The sequence below is a fragment of the Rattus rattus genome, chromosome X, assembly GCF_011064425.1.
Source record: "Rattus rattus isolate New Zealand chromosome X, Rrattus_CSIRO_v1, whole genome shotgun sequence".
Classification (NCBI taxonomy): Eukaryota; Metazoa; Chordata; class Mammalia; order Rodentia; family Muridae; genus Rattus; species Rattus rattus.
The window spans coordinates 113,718,456-113,738,331 of NC_046172.1; the positions used below are offsets into that span (position 1 = coordinate 113,718,456).

Below are 19,876 nucleotides of genomic sequence, written 5' to 3' on the forward strand. Positions count from 1 at the left end.
AAGTAGAAACAAAAAGGACCATAGAAAGAATCAACAGAACCAAAAGTTGGTTCTTTGAGAAAAATCAACAAGATTGATAAACCCTTAGCCAGACTAACGAGAGGACACAGAGAGTGTGTCCAAATTAACAAAATCAGAAATGAAAAGGGAGACATAACTACAGAATCAGAGGAAATTCAAAAAATCATCAGATCCTACTACAAAAGCCTATACTCAACAAAACAGGAACGTATGGAGGAAATAGACAATTTTCTAGACAGATACCAGGTACCAAAGTTAAATCAGGATCAGATAAACCATCTAAATAGTCCATAACCCCCAAGGAAATAGAAGCAGTCATTAAACATCTTCCAACAGATAATCCCAGGACCAGATGGATTTAGTGCAGAATTCTATCAGACCTTCAAAGAAGACCTCATACGAGTACTCTTCAAACTATTCCACAAAATAGAAGTAGAAGGAACACTATGCAATTTGTTCTTTGAAGCCACAGTTAAATTTATACCTAAACCACACAAAGACCCTACAAAGAAAGAAAACTTCAGACCAATTTCCCACACAAATATGGATGCAAAAATACTCAATAAAATTCCTGCAACTTGAATCAAAGAACACATTAAAATGATTATTCACCAAGATCAAGTAGGCTGCATCCCAGGGATGCAAGGATGGTTCAATATATCAAAATCCATCAAGATAATCCACTATAAAAACCAACTAAAAAAAAGAACCCACATGATCATCTTATTACATGCGGAGAAAGCATTTGCCAAAAGTCAACACCCCTTCATGATAAACATCTTGGAAAGGTCGGTGATTCAAGGGCCATACCTAAACATAGTAAGTGCAATACATACCTAACAAGTAGCCAACATCAAACTAAATGCAGAGAAACTTGAAGCAATCCCTCTAAAACCAGGGACTAGACAAGACTACCCACTCTCCTCCTACCTATTCCATATGTATTGAAGTCCTAGCCAGCGCAATTAGACAACAAAAAGAGGTCAACAGTATACAAACTGGAAAGGAAGAATTCAAAATATCACTATTTGCAGATGATATGATAGTATACTTAAGTGACCCCAAAAATTCTACCAGAAAACTCCTGTAGGTGATAAACAACTTCAGCAAAGTGTCGGGGTATAAAATTAACTCAAACACATCAGTAGTCTCCTGAGACACACAGCCAGAATATGGCAAATACATAGGTGAATGCCAGCAGCCAGCCACTGAACTGAGAATGGGACCCCCGTTGAAGGAATCAGAGAGAGGACTGAAAGAGCTGAAGGGGCTTGAGACCCCATATGAACAACAATGCCAACCAACCAGAGCTTCCAGGGACTAAGCCACTACCCAAAGACTATACATGGACTGACCCTGGGCTCCAACTGCATGGGTAGCAATGAATAGCCTAGTAAGAGCACCAGTGGAAGGGGAAGCCCTTGGTCCTGCCAAGGCTGGACCCCCAGTGAATGGGATTGTTGGAGCAAAGGTTGTAATGGGGGGTGGACGGGGAGGGGAACACCCATATAGTAGGGTAGGGGGAGGTGTTTGGGGGATGTTGCCTGGAAACCGGGAAAGGGCAGAACAATTGAAATGTAAATAAGAAATACCCAATTTGATAAAGATGGAAAAATGCAGTACAGAGATAAACAATGAATTCTCAGCTAAGGAATATTGAATGGCTTAGAAGTACCTAAAGAAATGTTCAGCATCCTGAGAAAATTGGACATAGTACTACCTGAGGACCCAGCCATACCATTCTTGGGCATATCCAAAAGATTAAACATCATATAACAAGGACACATACTCCACTATGTTCATAGCAGCCTTATTTATAATAGCCAGAAGCTGGAAAGAACCCAGATGCCCTTCAACAGAGGAATGGATACAGAAGGTGTGGTACATTTACACAATGGAGTACTACTCAGCTATTAAAACCAATGATTACATGAAATTCTTAGGCAAGTATATGGAACTAGAAAATATCATCCTGAGTGAGGTAACCCAGTCTCAAAAGAACATACATGGTATGCACTCACTGATAAGAAGATATTAGCCCAAAAGCTCAGAGTACCCAAGAAACAGTTCACAGACCATATGAAGCTCAAGAAGAAAGACCAAAATGCAGATGCTTCAGTTCTTATTAGAAGGGGTAACAAAATACTCATGGGAGGAAATAGAGGGACAAAGAATTGAGTAGAAACTGAAGGAAAGGCCATCCAGAGACTGCCACACATTGGGATCCATCCTACGTGCAGTCACCAATTTGGGTACCAAGAGTTGTATGCTTACAGGAGATTGATATAGCTGTCTCTTGAGAGGCTCTGCCAGAGCATCACAAATATAGAGGCAGATGCTTGCAGCCAACCACTTGACTAAGAATGGGGTCCCCAATGGAGGAGTTAGAGGAAGGACTGAAGGAGTTTTTAACCCTATAGGAAGAACAATATCAACCACGCAGACCCAGCAGAGCTCCCATGAACTAAACCACCAACCAATATGTACATATGAAGGGACCCATGGCTCCAGCCACTTATGTAGCAGAGGATGGCATTGTCTGGCATCAATAGGAGAAGCCCTTTGTCTTGTGAAGGCTCATTTCCCCAGTGTAGGGGAATGCCAGGGTGTTGAGGTGGGAGTGACTGGTTGGGAATGGGAAAACCTTCATAGAATCAGGGGGATGGGGAAAAGGGTGTGGGGAAGGGGAAAGGGGATAACATTTGAAATGCAAATACATAAAATATCCAATAAAAATGAAAAAAAGCAGTGCTGTGTATTATAAGTTAGGGACTTCAGCTACTGGAGAGGCTGAGGCAGGAAGATAGCAAGGCCAAGGCTGCCTGGGTGATGTAGTGAGACCTTGGTTTGAAATAAAAGAAAGAGGGATTTGGACACAGCTCAGTGATGGAGTGTTGTACAAAGACAAGATTTAGAGTTCCACCCCTTGTATTGGAGTGAGGTGGGAAACAGTATTTAAAAAAAATAAGTTAGGGACTTAAAGACTACTGACAGTTTAATACATTAATACCACCAAATTTAACGAATGGGATGGATATTATCAGAGCCTCAGGAAATTGTGGGATTGGATATTGAAGTTAAAACTATATGTAACTGAATTTTAGAAAGAGGGTAGGGAAAGAAGAAATAATGGCTGATGATTTCTTAAAATTGACTAAGGGTATTAATCTACTTATTCAAAGTGCTGAGTAACCCAAGGCAGAACCTATGTGAAGTAAAGTATGAACATCATAGTCTATCCACAGGATATTAAAAACAGTAAAAGACACTTTTAAAAGTAGCTAGAGGACAATGCTATATTATGTAGGGAGGAAAATCAACAGTGAAACAATCTCATTAAAGTTTGTGGAGAAATTAAAATGCCTACCAATTCAGAATTTTGCTTTTGAAGAAAATTTCAAGAACCAAGATAAAATGAAGATTTTTCCAGATAAAGATAATTGTAATAAGTCACCATCAAAAGAGTTATTAGCCTTGAAAAAATGAATGAGGTTTCTCAAGCTGAAAGGAGCTGGGAAAGCCATAGTGATCATTGGAAAAAAGTCTCCCTTAAAATATGAGGGGCTTTAAAAATGGCCCAGCTGGGAAAGTGCTTGTCAGGCAAAGGTGAGGATTCTAGTTAGATCCTTAGTTCCCGAGTAAAGCCTTGGTAGAGTGCTGGGAGCTGGAGGCAGGAGGATCCTGTGGCTTGCTGGCCATCCAGTCAGAATCAGCAAGCTCCAGGGTTAGTGAGACACTTTGAAGAAATAAGGTGGAGAAACAATTGAGAAAGACATTGAGTATGGTCTTCAAATATACGCACACAACACACACACACACACACACACACACACACACACACACACACACACACACGCACACACCACACACGCACACACGCCATCAGACACATGTGAAAGTATATATGTATGCATGCATACACATATAAACACATACAGTGAATCAGTAAGAATGAGAAATATGCATTTTAGAGTAACTTTCAATCATTTAGACACTACTGGCTTGCTTTTTCATTGTTAGGTTTCTAAGCTGAGAATGTCCCTACCCTAAAAAAGGCTAATTCGCCTGGGTTTTAATATAAAACATGAAAAGCTGTTCAAATATGAAAAAATTTATCCCATTTATAAATATCATGTATATTTCTTTCGTTTCCTTTTCTTTCTCCTTCTCTGCCTATCTATCTAATCTATCTATCTGTCTATCTATCTATCTATCTATCTATCTATCTATCTATCTATCTATCTATCTATCTATCTATCTATCTATCTTTTCATTTATTGTCAGACAAGTTCTTACTAAGTAATTCTAGCAGTCCTGAAACTCACTCTGTAGATCAGGCTGTCCTCAAACTTAAAGATCTGCTTGCGTCTCCTGAGTGCTGAGATTAAAGGCGTGTGCCACGATGCCTGGCTTTCGATAGTGGCATTTATTGATACTGTCGTAGTCAGTCACCATCTTAATGTCCTCCCTTTTATTCATTTACCAGGAAAACGGATTTCTCATTCTAGTTAAGTTTTCATTAATACTAAACGAAGGACTCTTTAAAAAGTGAGCTCTTTAGTATCATCATTGATTGTTAAGAAGTAGCAGAAAAACCAGATGCTAACACAGTACCTCTCATGAAGCAGGGACTTTACTTACACTAGAAAATGATGACTTGCTTATGACAAATGAACCTTAAATGGCCTTGGCATGATAAAGATGTTCTATGTCTTATGCAGACTCACTGCACTGAGGGCAGTAAGGAATTTTCCTATTCCTGTGAAAGCATTCTATCTCATGAGATTTCGTTTCCATTTTCATCAGAGCTCCTACTGGAAGCTGACTATAACAAAGTTTGACACACTGACAAGTTCAAATATTATACAGTTTACTTCATCATGAAAAACTGTGGTTTTCTAGAACTCTAACAAAAATGTAGGCTGTCACAGGGTATAATCAGAAACCAACCCTAACCTCCATGCATGTCACTAACATCGAGAGTAAATTGTGTTCGTTCTTGGGAAATATCCCAGGAAAGCAACATCTTAAAAACAAAGACCTGTCCTATAGTTAACCAGCATCAGCTTTTTGCTTCCAGTTGACAAGACAGCATAAGATTCTAGAAATGTAAAAACTTTAATAACTACATAATATGTCTTAACTGGAGATCTTTTACAGTTTCAAATGCCCCTAGAAACATAACATAATTAGGGTCAAATTTTACCTAAATGCTTTAAAATACCGCAGGGACAAGTTATTTTTGCTACTAATAAGATGAAAATAAGAAAAACTCAGGGGAAGTGTTTTCTAAGTTAATCAGTGGACTGCTGTATACACTATACAATCCTTTGGGACAAAAAACCCTAAGGGTTTTATTATCTTTCTACAAATACCCAATATTAAGTCATACAAGCACAACAAAAGCAAAGAGAACAGCAGAGGCTACCATATTAAAGGAATTCTAGAAGGATCATTTGGTAAATGACAGTACTTCTAAGAAAAGGAAGATGTTAATTCCTGGCAAACCTGTTAAAGTAGTCACTACCTCTTTTCTGCATTTTCTGGTTAAATCAGCAAAGTTTTGAGAAACAAACACTTACAAATACTTTCAGAGTAAAAGACTATCATGTAACCCCCCAAAGCATTCTAAATAGCTTAGACATGGGCACAAGTAGGGAGTGAATTCTTAGCTACTGTAGTACAGACATCAAAGGTAATAGCTGTCTCTCGATTTGCTCCAGTTGTCATTCTGACTTCTTAATACAGTACTGCAACTACAATTTAATGACTTTGAATCTGTTCTAATGGTGGCGAACTTTTCTGGAACTTAGAAATTCACACTGCTCCAAAATGCAGAACAACAACCCACTTTCATATACAATGAAACAAACCAGAGACAGAAGGAAATGTATGCAAAGAATCACTTTGTACCAGTTGACATCTTTGATTTATTATGAAGTAAGCAAACCATAAATCATTATACATTAATTATTTAATCACAGTTTCACAAATATTTATGTGGACTTAAATTGATGTTATTCATGTTTTACGATAGGAACATGATTACCAGAATATCAAGACTCCATATTAAATGGGTAACAAGACCCTACTAGCTTATATATTTTTTCAACATTAACAAGAAACATGGTAGGAAAGGAGTCACGAGGGAATGGGTAAGAACAGAGGCCAGGGAAGTAAGTAGCTGGTACACTGACATAACAATCTGATTCTCAGACAGCATTTAATACAATGAAACAACTCATAAAGACAAGTTTGTTTCTTGAATGGCAAATAATGGTAATACAAATTAGGTTGATGCAAAAGTGGTTAGAATGCTTTTCGATGATTGAAGACCAACAGCCAGTCTTAATGCAAGTGAGTACCAAACAACAGCACACTGATGATGGTAGTATCCACTTGTAAACCCTGTTCCCTGAGCTCAGTGGTGTGAAATCTTATATGAGGAAGGATGTGAGAGGGTATCCTCTTAATGTTCATGGCTATGGCTCTAGTTTTTTATACATTATCCAAGGCGTACCACCTAGCATAGGCCAGGTTGAGAGAAACAAAAGTTTCAAATGCTTCTGTAGAAAAGAGTCCCTGTTACTAATTATTTAAGATTTCATTTCATCATTTTCATGTTAAAAATAAATCTTTTAGGGAGATACCTCTGTCACGGTAAACACAAGAGCCACTAGGAATTAGAATGATGTGTTTTATCCATTACAGTTTTAAAAAGTACTGTTATGGTCAATCTAACTTAGATACTGACAAAAATAAAAATATTAAAACAAACAAAAAAAAAAGAGTCCCTGCAATATATATAGCTGTGACGGGATGCATCAAACTGTAGTAAGAGGAGCGGCTTCAGCCCTCTCTTACCATCCTTTCTGATTTCATTACCAGGAGCCTTGCACACATATAAACCAGACAAGTAAAGCAATTAGAGTAAAAGCTTGGCATGTCCTTTGGTAGAACCTAAGTTCTTCGGAGATGGGGCTTTTTCTAAGTTCATGCTCCGTCTCTCATTCAGCAGAGAGAGAATACTGATAGATGCATGGCAGTGAGACAAGGAATGAGACCCTTCTGACTTCCACCAGCTGATTTGTTCCCTGAGGCAACTGGTAAGAAGTTGTCAAAAATGCCTAACTTGATGAAACACCTGACTTTGAGCTGCTCTGATTTTCACTGGGATGCTAAAAGGCAGCCACATCCTAAGAAGACAGTTTCCCACTTCCCATAGGATATATCTTTTGAGACTTTTCAGTGGTCTGCAGTCTGTGGAAAATTTGCAGAGTTGAACACAAAAATAAAAACAATAGGAAAACTAAAGTGCAGTTCAAGAGACAGCAGGATAAAATGGAAGGACTCTCTGGGCTTTAAGGAAGGCGAACTCAGAGGAAGGTCACGGGATTGTCTCACTGTTGAATGGAAAAGCAGAGGAAAGCCACGAGCTTGCTATGTCTCACAGCCGGTAGTAGTTTTAGTTACCAAGACAGAGGAAGGTGGGCTTTGATTTAATCCAGTCGATGAAACGGGAAACACACCAAGGCACAGATCACTCATATAGCAAAGCTGCCCATGCATCTTTTCACCATCATCCCACAAGGAGGCTTCAGAACAATACTGTAGAAGGGTTCTGTGATTCTCTCTTCTCTTTAGCTTGGCAGAAATGTCTGCCTCACCACAATAGCTATCTTTACTATGACAGAATTTAAGTAGAAAGGATCTACTCCTTAGGTAGATCCTTACAAGATTACTTTTAAAGATAAATAATAAAATAATCCTTTCTTTATAACTGCAAATTGCTAATGGCTAGTAAAAGAATCTGATGAGAAAAGTACTCGCTTGCTCATACTTTGTTAATTTATAAATGTACATGGGTTCTTGGGAATAATTCCCTTTTTTACCTGTACTATGTAATGTTATTTTTTGTAAAGGTATTGTCTTTTCATAGTCATTCATTAGAAGAAAACAAAAACATAGTCACATTGGCATTTTATACTGCTTGAAAGATTTTGCTGGCATATATTTGCCATGGAGAATGAATAAAGTTGTTGGAACATTGTTCCTTCCACCCATCAACTATGTGTATGTATGTATATGTGTAAGGTTTGTGGGAGAGTATGTTGGAAATTGTTCCTTCCACCTATCAACTATACGTATGTATGTGTATATGTATACATGCATGTGTGTGTGACAATATGTTAGAGCTTTGTTCCATTCATCAAATCTGTATGTTTGTATAAATGTAAAGCTTGTCTGGGTGTGGGTTGAAGCTTGCTCCATTCAACAATTGTATATACATGTGTATATGTATATACCTGTCTGTCTTTATGTATGTATGCATATATGTATGTAAGCATGTTTGTATGTTTATATTCATATGTGTAAGGTTATTGGAATCCTTTTTCTTCCTTCACTCAGTGTGTATGTAAATATATGTGTGTACATGGAATTTCTTTTTTCTTTTCTTTTTTTGCTGGTCTCAAGGAGTTAAAAGAGTTCAGAGTTTTCTGTGGCCACAGGGAGTACCAGCCCCAGTAAATTAAGCTTTGTTCCCTCAGAGAAAAGTCTGCTGAGTAATTTCTCCAATCACTGGTTGCCATAGGCCCCTGTCAATATCTGGACTGATCCTCATCAGCCACTATGAGCACTGACCATCACCCACTGCCTACCTTGGTCTACAGACCCCTGGATGCCGAGATGGCTATTGGCAATGTCCAAAATTGAAAATGTTTGAATTCCAAAGTGATGCTAGAGATGTAAAATTAATGAAGACACGATTAGCTTTGTGTGATTCTATACACTGGCTCGACGTTGTCTATATGAGATTTCTCAGGGACTCCGGGTTCTCTCTGCTGAGCTGGAACTGATGTCTTAGACTATAAGTTTAGGACCAGGGCTTGGCTTATTTTCCTTTAAACATTTTTCAAAGTTTTAAGCTGTTCCCACACAAACCATAGTACCTATTCACAGAAGGACAGAGTGGAGAGAATATTGCCTTCACTTCAAAGGCTTGGAGACAAAAATCTCAAAGAGATTAGATGACCTGTTCAAAACGGCATTGAAGTCTGCAGCCGACATCAGAGGAGAATCCTTTTTACTGTACTTCCTACTTGTATAGTTTTTATAAAATCATTTAACATTTTTGAATTTCTCCTTTATTACATGCAAAGCATAGATTATATACTTATTGAGTTATTAATGAATTAAAATAACACCATTTACATTTTCAAACTGCTTATACATTTCTTAAACATTTAGTCTTATAAAACTGGTTTCATTATTACCATCACCGATTAACAGGTAAAGAAATACTTCCTCAATCCACAAAGCTACACACCTAATGAAGGCTGATACTGGAATTCCTGTTAGACTCTGTCCACACTACTCTGTACTGCATTCCATGGGTCATAAGGCTTACTTAGGTGAGATAACCAGTGCAGAGATGCTTTCTGAATGTAAGTGTTAGGTACCGAGGCTGTAGCTCAGCGGTAAAGTGTCTGTCTAGTGTAAGGGCCCTGAATTCAATTGCCAGTGTGGAAAAAGAAAAACAGGAACACGAGAACTTGAGCCATGCATTTGTTACCAGAATGGTCAAATGAATCATAAATGAAGTTGAAAAAGTTGTTGCATATATAGACAGGCATCAATCAATCAATCAATCAGGCTCAGGGAAGTAAGCTTCATGTTGGCACAGAAGAACCTGAGGTAACTGTAAAAGCATCTCCGTGGGTGAAAAGAAACCTGTGACGTGTTTTACCTGCAGACTCAGGCTAGTAATCTAATCACATTACACATGCTGTAGTGTTATGCTAGAGATTCACTTGACCACAAGTGGAATGATGTGTGTCAACCTTGATCTAAAATCCCGGACCTCTTTTCCCTTTAAATCTTCCAACTCTACAGATAGCTGAACAGATTTGATAAAAGAAGCTCAGAAATGTCTTTGCTCCAATGTACCAGCAGACAGCTTCTAGCCTTGACCATCAAAGCACTCTAATAAATGGAAGACAGCCCGAATATTACTAATGCTAGAAACATAGGTCAGTAATTATTATTCTACTTAAAACTAGCCAGTGTAGAGAAGTAAAGTACAGCTATCACAACTACATTTCACTACTAAGATTCCTAGACAGCACATACATTTATGACAACATGTGCACCTTTATTATCCCTTTGACAGCAGGTGGTCTGGATGTTGACAGGGTATACAATACATTTCAGTGTTTCATTGAGGCCTTGTTTTGTCCATGGGAGCTTGGCTCTATTTAATTCTGGTTAAACTCCAAATCAATAACTTGTTAAGGAAGAAAACTGTTCCCATGAGATGCTACCAAAGCAGAAAGTTACCAACCTCAGCTTGTTTGCACCAAACGCTGATGTTTTTACGTTGTGCTTTTGTGAAGTGGTCCCATGCCTTCTGTTTGGAAGCGGAATGGTACACAGCTACTATCTGCTCAACTGCAGTATCAAAGCAGCCATCAGGTCATGCCAAATCATCATCCAGGGATGCAAAGTGAGAGACAAAAGGAAAAGAGAAACATGAGGCTTGTTTCATCAAGTTGTTCTGACACAAACTAGGTTATGGCTGAACTTGGATAAGACTACTTGTGCCGGAGTACTGTACTAGTTACTCTTCTCATGGCTGTGATACAATACTGACAAGAAGCAACTTAAGGAAGGGAGGGTCTCAGTGCACAGTTTAACATGGGATACATTTAATTATAGCAGGGAAGGCATGGTGGAAGAAGTGTGAGGTGGTCAGAATATGCCTGTCAGTCAAGCACAGAGCAGACAGGAAGTGGGGCAGGACTAGAAAACCTCATAGCTGCTCTTAGTGATCTTCTGCTTCCGGTGAATGTGTATCTTCTTAATGTTCTACAGCTTTCAAAATATCACTAAGTGGGAACTGACAGTTCAAACATATGAGCCTATGGGGCAGTTCACTTCAAATAAGAATGGGTTCTATGATTTGAAAAGAGACTGAAGGAAAGAGACATCAATATACATTAGGAAGAATCTCTTAGTTTGGGGTGAGATGAGGAACAAAGTTTTTAATATAAAAATTGTGTATCTATTTAGGCAAAAAAAAAAACCACCAAGAGTCAAAATATATGTGTTTTAGGTTCAGATTTTATATTTAGTTGAGTGCTATTAACTTTGCAACTATACCAGAAACTATACCACTGAGTTCCATTATTTAATCTATTCACTATTATTTTAAGTTAATTTGTAGATAACACACAAAATAATGGGTTTCACCATAATATTTCATACATATATATGATTGTGTGTTACTCATATTCACTGTCTTTTTTTGTTAAGTAGCCCTCTGAAATAAACTGGAATGCTTAGCTTCAAGGAAAAATTGTTTTTTACTATTCTAAGGTATGCTTAGCTAGCAGCATCAAATCAAAATATGAAATGATTGAGTGTACATTAAGTACACCTACATAGGCTTGTTGACTAGAGAAAAAATTATGAAAGAAATCTTTGTCAATGCAGTCCTAGAGAATATATTTCAAGGGCCCTTAAAATGTTAAAAGGGGAAATATACATGAATGTTCTGGGGTTTTCTGCTAACCATTTGGGGGAGGGAGGGAGGGAGAGAGAGAGAGAGAGAGAGAGAGAGAGAGAGAGAGAGAGAGAGAGAGAGAGAGAGAGGGGAGAGAGAGAGAGAGAGCAGAGAGAGAGAGAGAAGAGCGCCTGTGGGAGCCAGTCTTCTCATTCTACCATGTTGGGTCTGTGGATTGAGCTTCAGCTGTTAGACTCGGAGGAGGCATCCATTTTAACCGGGGAGGCCATCTCTCTGGCTCAAGTGAAGTAAAGGTTGGCTGTGCGTGTTTGGGAGAAAGAAAGCAGTAGAAGAACACCTGATTCTCACAGAAAGAAAATTCAGAGAGAATGTTTTCTTTACAGCCACGTCTTCATTGCGTTTTTACGATGTAAGGTTTCTCACAATTCTTGCTGCTCTCTTTTCCTCCTTATTCTGAAGTCCTGAAGACCCATGCTTTCCCCTCTTAGATTTTATGTCCAAATATACTTCTAAAATATGAGTGGAAATAGAAGAACTCCTTAATCTCAATTACATCTGAGTCAAGTATGGAGAGAAAAGTATAGGCAGAGTAGAGCATAATTGCTTAAAAGCAAACTCATAAACCTGCCCTGATTCTAAAGGTGAATCTAGCTCCTTATTGAAAAGATGGGATCATATAATTTTGTTACACGGTGAGGGGCAAACAGTACTTGAGAATTTATCTGATCTATTTCATTTAAGAGAACTTGGATAGATCTGAAGTGGCATAACTTTTAAAAACGGGCCATTTCGATGGGTTCTCACTTCTGTGGTGTTTATCATATCTAGTGAAGATAATGGAAGGAAGAAAAGTAAATTGAAAATGTACAATTAGCAAATTTATTTTTTATGTAATCATCCTGGGAAAATATAAACTTATTTATTACGACGGGTTTTTATAAACATGTTACATGATGATTAGCATGAAAATCTGAAGAAACCGAGGTATAAAATCCTAACATCATTTTCTAAGTTCAGCAATAAAATACCTAGCCATCCACTGAGGACCAGGGCTGTAAAAGCATGAGCTGTGGCCTACCTATATTCCAGTGCTTCTGCAGAACAGAAGAAATCAAAGCAGAGAAACTAGAAACAGGGGGTGCTCACTTGTGTCCTGTGATTAGAGCTTTGGGATTTGACAGCACAAGACAGCAGTTCTAAGCATGTGGGTCACCACCCCTTTGCTGGTTGCATAGATATCCTGCATATTGGATATCTACATTACAATTCCTAACAGTAGCATAATTACAGTTATGAGATAGCAATGAGAATAATGTTTTGGTTGGGGTCACTACAGCTTGAGGAACTATGCTAAAGGGTCACAGCATCAGGAAGGTTGAGATCCACTGCTACAGGGAGAGCACAAGGTAGTTAGGAAGGTTATCTTGCCACTTGAAATAGATAGCTTTGCAGGCCTGGGATCCTGTGTAGGAGGGCACGGGTGATTAAGGAAGGGCTCTCTCGTCCCCTCCGGCAGAAGTGTAAGTTCCACTTACACTGAATGAGAATTCCAGAAAGGGCCTGCTTGAACTTCTCTTTTGCTTCCTCCATCTCTTTTTCGTGGGCAGCTTTCTCATTCACTAGTCGGCGGACATGGCTGTTGGCTGACTGGATCATCGAGTAGAAGTGGTTGGCACTGCGGCGGTTCACCTCCCCCCTCTCTATCCAGGTGAGCAAAGTCTGCACAGCTTCTGAGAATTTGGAATCATCTGAAACAGAAGAATTGATTTGGAAAACAATGATCAAATCTCATTCCATTTTCTCAATATGCTGGCAAAGAGGTCATCATGGCTTTTTGGCAGTTATAGTTATATGAATTAATGTAAGGAAGCTAACATCCACACATGCACATGGAGGGAGCAGACTGAAAGAAAGAAATAATGAAAGGCTAGGCCCATTGGTTGTGGCTTATGAAGAGCTTCAGAAAGAGGGGGGGGGGGAGAGAGAGAGAGAGAGAGAGAGAGAGAGAGAGAGAGAGGAGAGAGAGAGAGAGAGAGAGAGAATGAATGAATTAGCAATGAGGGAACTTCCATTGTTCTGTAACCTTGCATTTTAATAAGGGACAGCCAATGAGACAGTTGCATTTAACTGGATATGTAGCACCGTTACCCTGATTCATGGACTTGTACTTATGGAAAGAGCCTAAGGAGAGAATTCAGTGGGTTCTTCTTCCCATATAGGCCTTCCCATCTTCAACTTTTTATAACAGTACTCTGGAGTCCCATCCTGAGCTCTAGCCCATCCCCTTAGTCCCAGCCAGGAATTCTTTTGATGCAGTTCCTTGTATTTCTGTGTGTCCTCACACCTTTTTTTCTCTTCCCTCCTAGTAGATTTGTGCAGTTCCTCAGGAGTCACTCTGTTAGTGTTAATGTTCATAGAGCAGCACTGCTCTTCTAAGCCTCCCAACTAGCCTCCCAAGCTTGCTACTTAGACATTTGTGACACACTAAGAACATTCAACTGAAACCATATTCTAGAGCTCCACGCCCCTCTCTGGCTAGAAGCTCTTAGACAAGTAGTTATACGTTGCTGTGCAGTTTTCTTTTCTTGCCAACCCCCTTTTCAGTGCAGACACAATGGTAGGTGAGTCCTCCCAGGAGCAACTTTTCATTTATTACTTGGGTTGTCTTTGATGTTGATGCTGCTTGTGCTTTCCTTGAGGGCTGTGCAACCAGCACACTCTTTTTTTCTTTTTAAAGGTAAAGTGTCTTGTTTGGTGTCTTGTGAATAGACCAGTCTTGGAACTGGCATCTTACTAACTCGAAAGCTTCTCCAGGGTTTCAAAGTGCACTGTTATTTCAGTTCAGTTTGTTTTTCCCTTGCAGAAAGTCAAAATTAATCCAAAGAGATTTCTTAAATGTAATGCAAACAAGTTTGGCAAGTGAGACCTATTTATTTGGAAAGTAGAATTAGTGGGATCTTGCTGAAATGAAAGCCCAGAAGCAGGGCAAATTCATACCATTAGAGCTCTGTCAATGTCATGAGTAAGATGAATGGGACAGCAGCATTCATTAAATAAAATCAACTGTACTCAGAAAAATGAGAGGCTGGATTGAAGTCAGAAAGACAAGAGAACAGGCAAGGTGATTAATGTCAAATTAGAACATGGCTCTAAGAATGAAGCAAGAACAGGAATAAAAACAAAACAACAACAAAAAAGGAGTTGGTCTTAGCAATATCTAGTAGTATCCATAGTTGTTTTATGCAATAACTTGGGCTTTAACAAAGATAGAGACTTTATTTCATAGGTAGCAGCTAAGTCTTCAGGGTAATCAATACATGCACATGGTGAATACTTTTTGAGCCTTCATTTTGACAACTTTGTTTGGTTCTGTCTATTTATTTTGAGATAGGAGTTCATTCTAAAACCCAGCCTGGCTTGCAATTCTTGGTGATCCTCCTGCCTCAGCCTCCAGAGTGATGGGAGTACAAGCATGTTCCACTGTACCAGCTCATTTTGCCATCTTTAAAATGAGAACTTTATTGAAATTTCACAGGGTCGTATCCAGTTATAGCATGATGATGTATTCACTGATTGAAAATTCAAATCTCTCTCATACCCTCTGAGAAAGTGGGCACACATGTAGGTCCTAAACCATTAATCACATCTAAAATTTTTGAGTGTGGTAAGTGGGAAAATATTTCTTCTTAGTTATCTGATCTCTAGATAGTATCAACCTTTGAGACAACGAAGGAACAGAGACGCAAATGAGATGAACAAATTTCCTGGTTCTGAAGTTACTCGGTACTATCAGCAAGCCTCCAACAGAAGACATGCTGGGATCTATCTATTAGTTAGACATAGGAAGGGTAACTGGCAACAGTGCAATGATATTTATTACAATGCTTTAAGAAAGGTGTTCACGTAATCTTGGGGCTTGAATATCTTCTGTACCTTTTAGTTTTTCAGCAACAATGCTGCACTCATGATCTGAATAGTGGACCACTGGGGGTGGGGATGGTGGACGCATTCTTTCTTCTTCCATCCGTCTACGGTGCCGCTCCTCTCTTGCTAGCATACGCTGTTTACACTCCCACTCGTATAAGTCATCCCGAGCCTGGGCAAAGTCAACATGGAGCCGGCCTGTGTCCTTCTTGTCAGTGCTAGAGCCCAGGCGAATTCTGTAACCTAAATTAAAATGGGAGTGGGGAAAGGGAGAAGAGACTAGTAAGCCAACAGCCATATGTCCCTTTTGAAGTTCAGTGTCATAGAGATGGTTTCAGTAATTCTATGAGATCACGTAACACCAAATTCTCTCCCAGTGGTATCAAGGTGAATCATCAAAGGACTTAGATTAACATCTCACTTTATACACTGTCACTAGGAGGGAGAAAGAAGCGCCAAACAGTCTAAGAGTAAAAATCACTCGACCCTTGAGAGCAGCTAGAAGGTAAGTCATTTCCAACAGATGTTACTATCATTTATCCCATGGTATAAAATTATGTATAGTCAGAAAGATCCAGAAGTTCAGCCATAGAAGGTCCATCTGTGGAGACGAAGGTCAACTGGGAACTCCAGATGACTAGTTTCCCAGTTGGTTTCTGATGGATGCTGTGAGGCCCCAATCTGACAATGCAATTTCTTTTTCTTTTTCTTTTTTTTTTCCGGAGCTGGAGACCGAACCCAGGGCCTTGCGCTTGCTAGGCAAGCACTCTACCAGTGAGCTAAATCCCTAGCCCCGACAATGCAATTTCTATATCTTCCCTTAAAAAACAAAACGAAAGAAAAAACAAACAACAACAACGAAAACCAAACCTGGAAGCACCAGTGAGGGAATACTGTGCTCTGCCCAGGAAGGAATCTTGTTTGGGAACTTCATCTGGCTGCCTTATCAGGGCGTCCCCACTCTGTCTCTGCTGGTTGCTTGTAAACATCCATTGTTAGAATGTCATCTTTGTGTTGTTGCTTTTACTTGGAGTTCTTACCTAAGTGGATATTCTGCTCTGCCTCGGACTCTCTCAATCAGTAATTTCTGCTGACCACCTCGATGGAGCTTCCCTAGTGGATTTATGGTGGGGATTGGGAGTACTCAACTTGATGCTATTCTGCTTTATCATTTTCTTTTACTTTGATTTATCATACACTTAGTAAACCCACTTATTAACAGCAGAAAGTATGGCTATCAACAGATCATTCTCCAGAGAACACAGAAATTCTATGCTTTTGGATGATCTTGTTTTTAGGATGCCCTTTCTCTATTTTGCCACTTGGCATGACATCAAGGACATACACTGGGGGCTCAGGATATGACTCAGTGAGTAAAGCGCTTGCTACATAGCTGCAAGGAACTGAGTTTAAATCACCAGAATCCCCATAAAAAGCTAGGCATGGTAGCAAGTGTCTGTGATCCTAATGGTCTTATGGTGAGCTGGGAGCTGGAGACAGGATGACGAGTAGCAGCTCAAGGTCAAGGTATTGTACCACCACAGCAGCAAGTACGAGATCCTGTCTCAAACAAGATGGAAGACAGGGACTCACAAACAAACTCACAGTCACACACACAAGGTGTTCATACATACATGCACACACACGCGCACACACGCACACACACATCATTTATTGGCATATAAACACAAGAGTAAGAAAAAACAAAAGAACATTAATGAAAGAATGAGCCTTATAATATACCAAGGGCTGGGAAGAGTGGAAACAGCATTTCTCTACCATGGTGCTTTTGGATAACTTCAAGAATATAAGTTACAAATATCCCACAGAATTTTAGCAAAATGTAAATACACTAGTTTATAATTTGACATTTAAAATTTGTTTCCTGGGTATAGTTGGGAACTCTGGACTACTTTCATTTCTGGGGGAGAAACTAGAGAGACAGGGAGAGTACATAGTTTGGGATATACTAAAAAATGTTGATGTAATTAAACAATCGTAGAACTTGGATTTAGAAAACCAGGTTCAACTTCCTAAATCTCCTTTTTGTGCCAGTTATATTGGTCTAAGCAAAGTTCCTAACAAACAATTAAGATATTGTTAAGTATATTTCATGTTTCAGGAGCTGAGACAAATACACACACACACACACACACACACACACACACACACACACACACACACACAAATATATGCATCCATCTTACTTCTCATTCAAGCCCAGGATATTTTTACCAAAGAGGAAAATGTATTAGAGAAGGTAGAGAGTATGCAGTTTGCCCTAGGCTGCAGGGGTGAGGTGGGGAGGGGGTGGTGGCATAACCGAAGAGTCAGGGAACTTGAATCCAGGATGTTGGGATTTGCAAAGTCAGGAGGTTCTTTCTTTTGCTGAGTAATGCCCAATAGAGATCTTGTTCCTGGATAAGCAACAGAGAATCATATCTATTTTCCTCCTTTAAAAGTAAAATGATATCTATATATCTGTATATAGATATGAATTATAAATAATTTAGCACATGCAATTATATATATGTATATATGTGTGTATATGTATATATGTATATATGTATGTATATGTATATGTGTGTATATATATGTATATATATAGTTATAGTTATATCATGTGAAATAATGGTGTTGAAGATACTGGAAAATGAAGCAGTGGGAGGCAATGAAATGAGATGGTCCCTGTGATTGCCCCTGGCTACTGTCCAGACAAGGTTTCCAGGTCTGAGTGCAGACCGGGAAGCTCAGACCCAGACTGCTCTTCTTCTTTGGGATTTGCTGAAGACTATGGTAAACAGTGTTCATGATGCAGACTGTCCGAAGGAAGGAATCTGCACAGGGCAAGGATTTAAGAGATTTGTAGGAGAGATCTTCAGAGACTGCCCCAATAATTTTTTGGAGTAGTGATCATAAGTGGAAAGCATCTAAGTGTTAGAAGATGTAATCTCTGGAGCTCACATATGTCTGGAAACAGCTCCTTTCTCTACCAGACAGAGGACAAAACCTATACGTATAAGAGAGACAAGGTATCAGGAAAGGTTTTGCCTTTACTAGGTGAAGAAAAATTAGCTCTTCTAGGTTTGCTTTTGGTCCTGCTGAAACAGTTAGAGAAAAGTCGAAAAGGATAAAGATTTCCAAGTTTCAGTATTTTTATCTCAGAACAAAGCCTCAAGAGCATTATTTTAAGAATAAAAAATATGTATTCTACCAATTGGCTATCCAACATCGTAAATGGTCAGCCCTGAAAACATATATACAAGTAACATGATATAGACTGAGCACGTTGTATTTAGAAAATAGTTGTATATACATATATGATGTAACTACAGTTAATGAAGAAGAGGCCTGCATTTGAAAAAAGCAAAGAGAGGTATATGGAATAGTTTAAAGAAATGAGTATATATATTTATTTATATTATATATACTTATATATAATATATATTATGATATAATTATAATCTCATAAAAATATAAAAGATCTTTCTCAAACAAAAAGTCATTTTTTTTCCTTTTGAGACAGGTTCTTGCTATATAGCCAAGGCTGGGCTGAAACTCATGATTCTTGTCTCTTAGCCACCTGAATGCTAAAATTCATTCTTTCTGAAACATACAAATTCTGAAAGAGGCCATCCGGAACCGGTGCTATGAGAAATGTTAAAGGAAATTCAAGCACCAGGGAAATGACAGCAAATGGAAATGTGGATCTCCGCAAGGGAAAGCGCATACATAATGTATAATTGTACTTACAGGAAGTTCCAAGAAATGCAGAGCAATCTGATAAAGAACAGATTGCCAATGACTAAAAGGGAGGAAAGAATTATCAAAGAGAGACAAAGGACATTTTAGAGAATGGATGGCATATTAATTTTTTAATGGTTACTAATAGATTATATTTGTATCATATATCGCTATTATGTAATTGTATTTTAAATTATGTGCATCAATTATTGTGCCTCTGTTTCTATTTAGTGTTATAATAGATAATGCCTTGTAACAAAGGGTACCACAAGTTATTTTAGAAAAAATAATCACATTTTACTAACAAACTTGTTAAAGACCCTGTACAGATTGGTGGGGTACTTGCAAAATCACTCATTTTACACATCATCTTAAGTCACAAATGAGTCACACAAGGGGTGAGGATACGAAAACCCTACAAACAACAGTAAAGATGCTAAAGACGCTACAGATTGTGTACACCCATAAGAGCTTCCGCTCCAACAAAAACGAGTCTTCCTGCATCCATGCAATATCTTTCAGAGTGGATTTTGTTCTTTTGTTTCTTTTTTGCCACTTTATTTTATAATTTACATAAAAAGAATCCCATTCAAGAGATTTGTGGCACCTGTGACCCTCCCCTAGGAGAATGCTCACATTTTTTTTTTTTTTATTAACTTGAGT

At 38.8% G+C, this 19,876-nt stretch overlaps 1 protein-coding gene across 1 annotated transcript in view; it reads right to left on the reverse strand.

Annotated features, from left to right (window-relative positions):
- Nucleotides 1-19,876, reverse strand: part of Enox2 (ecto-NOX disulfide-thiol exchanger 2) — a 180,500-nt gene that overhangs the window by 35,795 nt on the left and 124,829 nt on the right. Inside the window, exons 2-4 of the mRNA XM_032889483.1 lie at nucleotides 15,479-15,712; nucleotides 13,081-13,293; nucleotides 10,364-10,470 (exon numbers count right to left, since the gene is read on the reverse strand). Coding sequence (XP_032745374.1) covers nucleotides 10,364-10,470; nucleotides 13,081-13,293; nucleotides 15,479-15,712 — 554 coding nt within the window. The remainder of the gene's footprint in view (nucleotides 1-10,363; nucleotides 10,471-13,080; nucleotides 13,294-15,478; nucleotides 15,713-19,876) is intronic.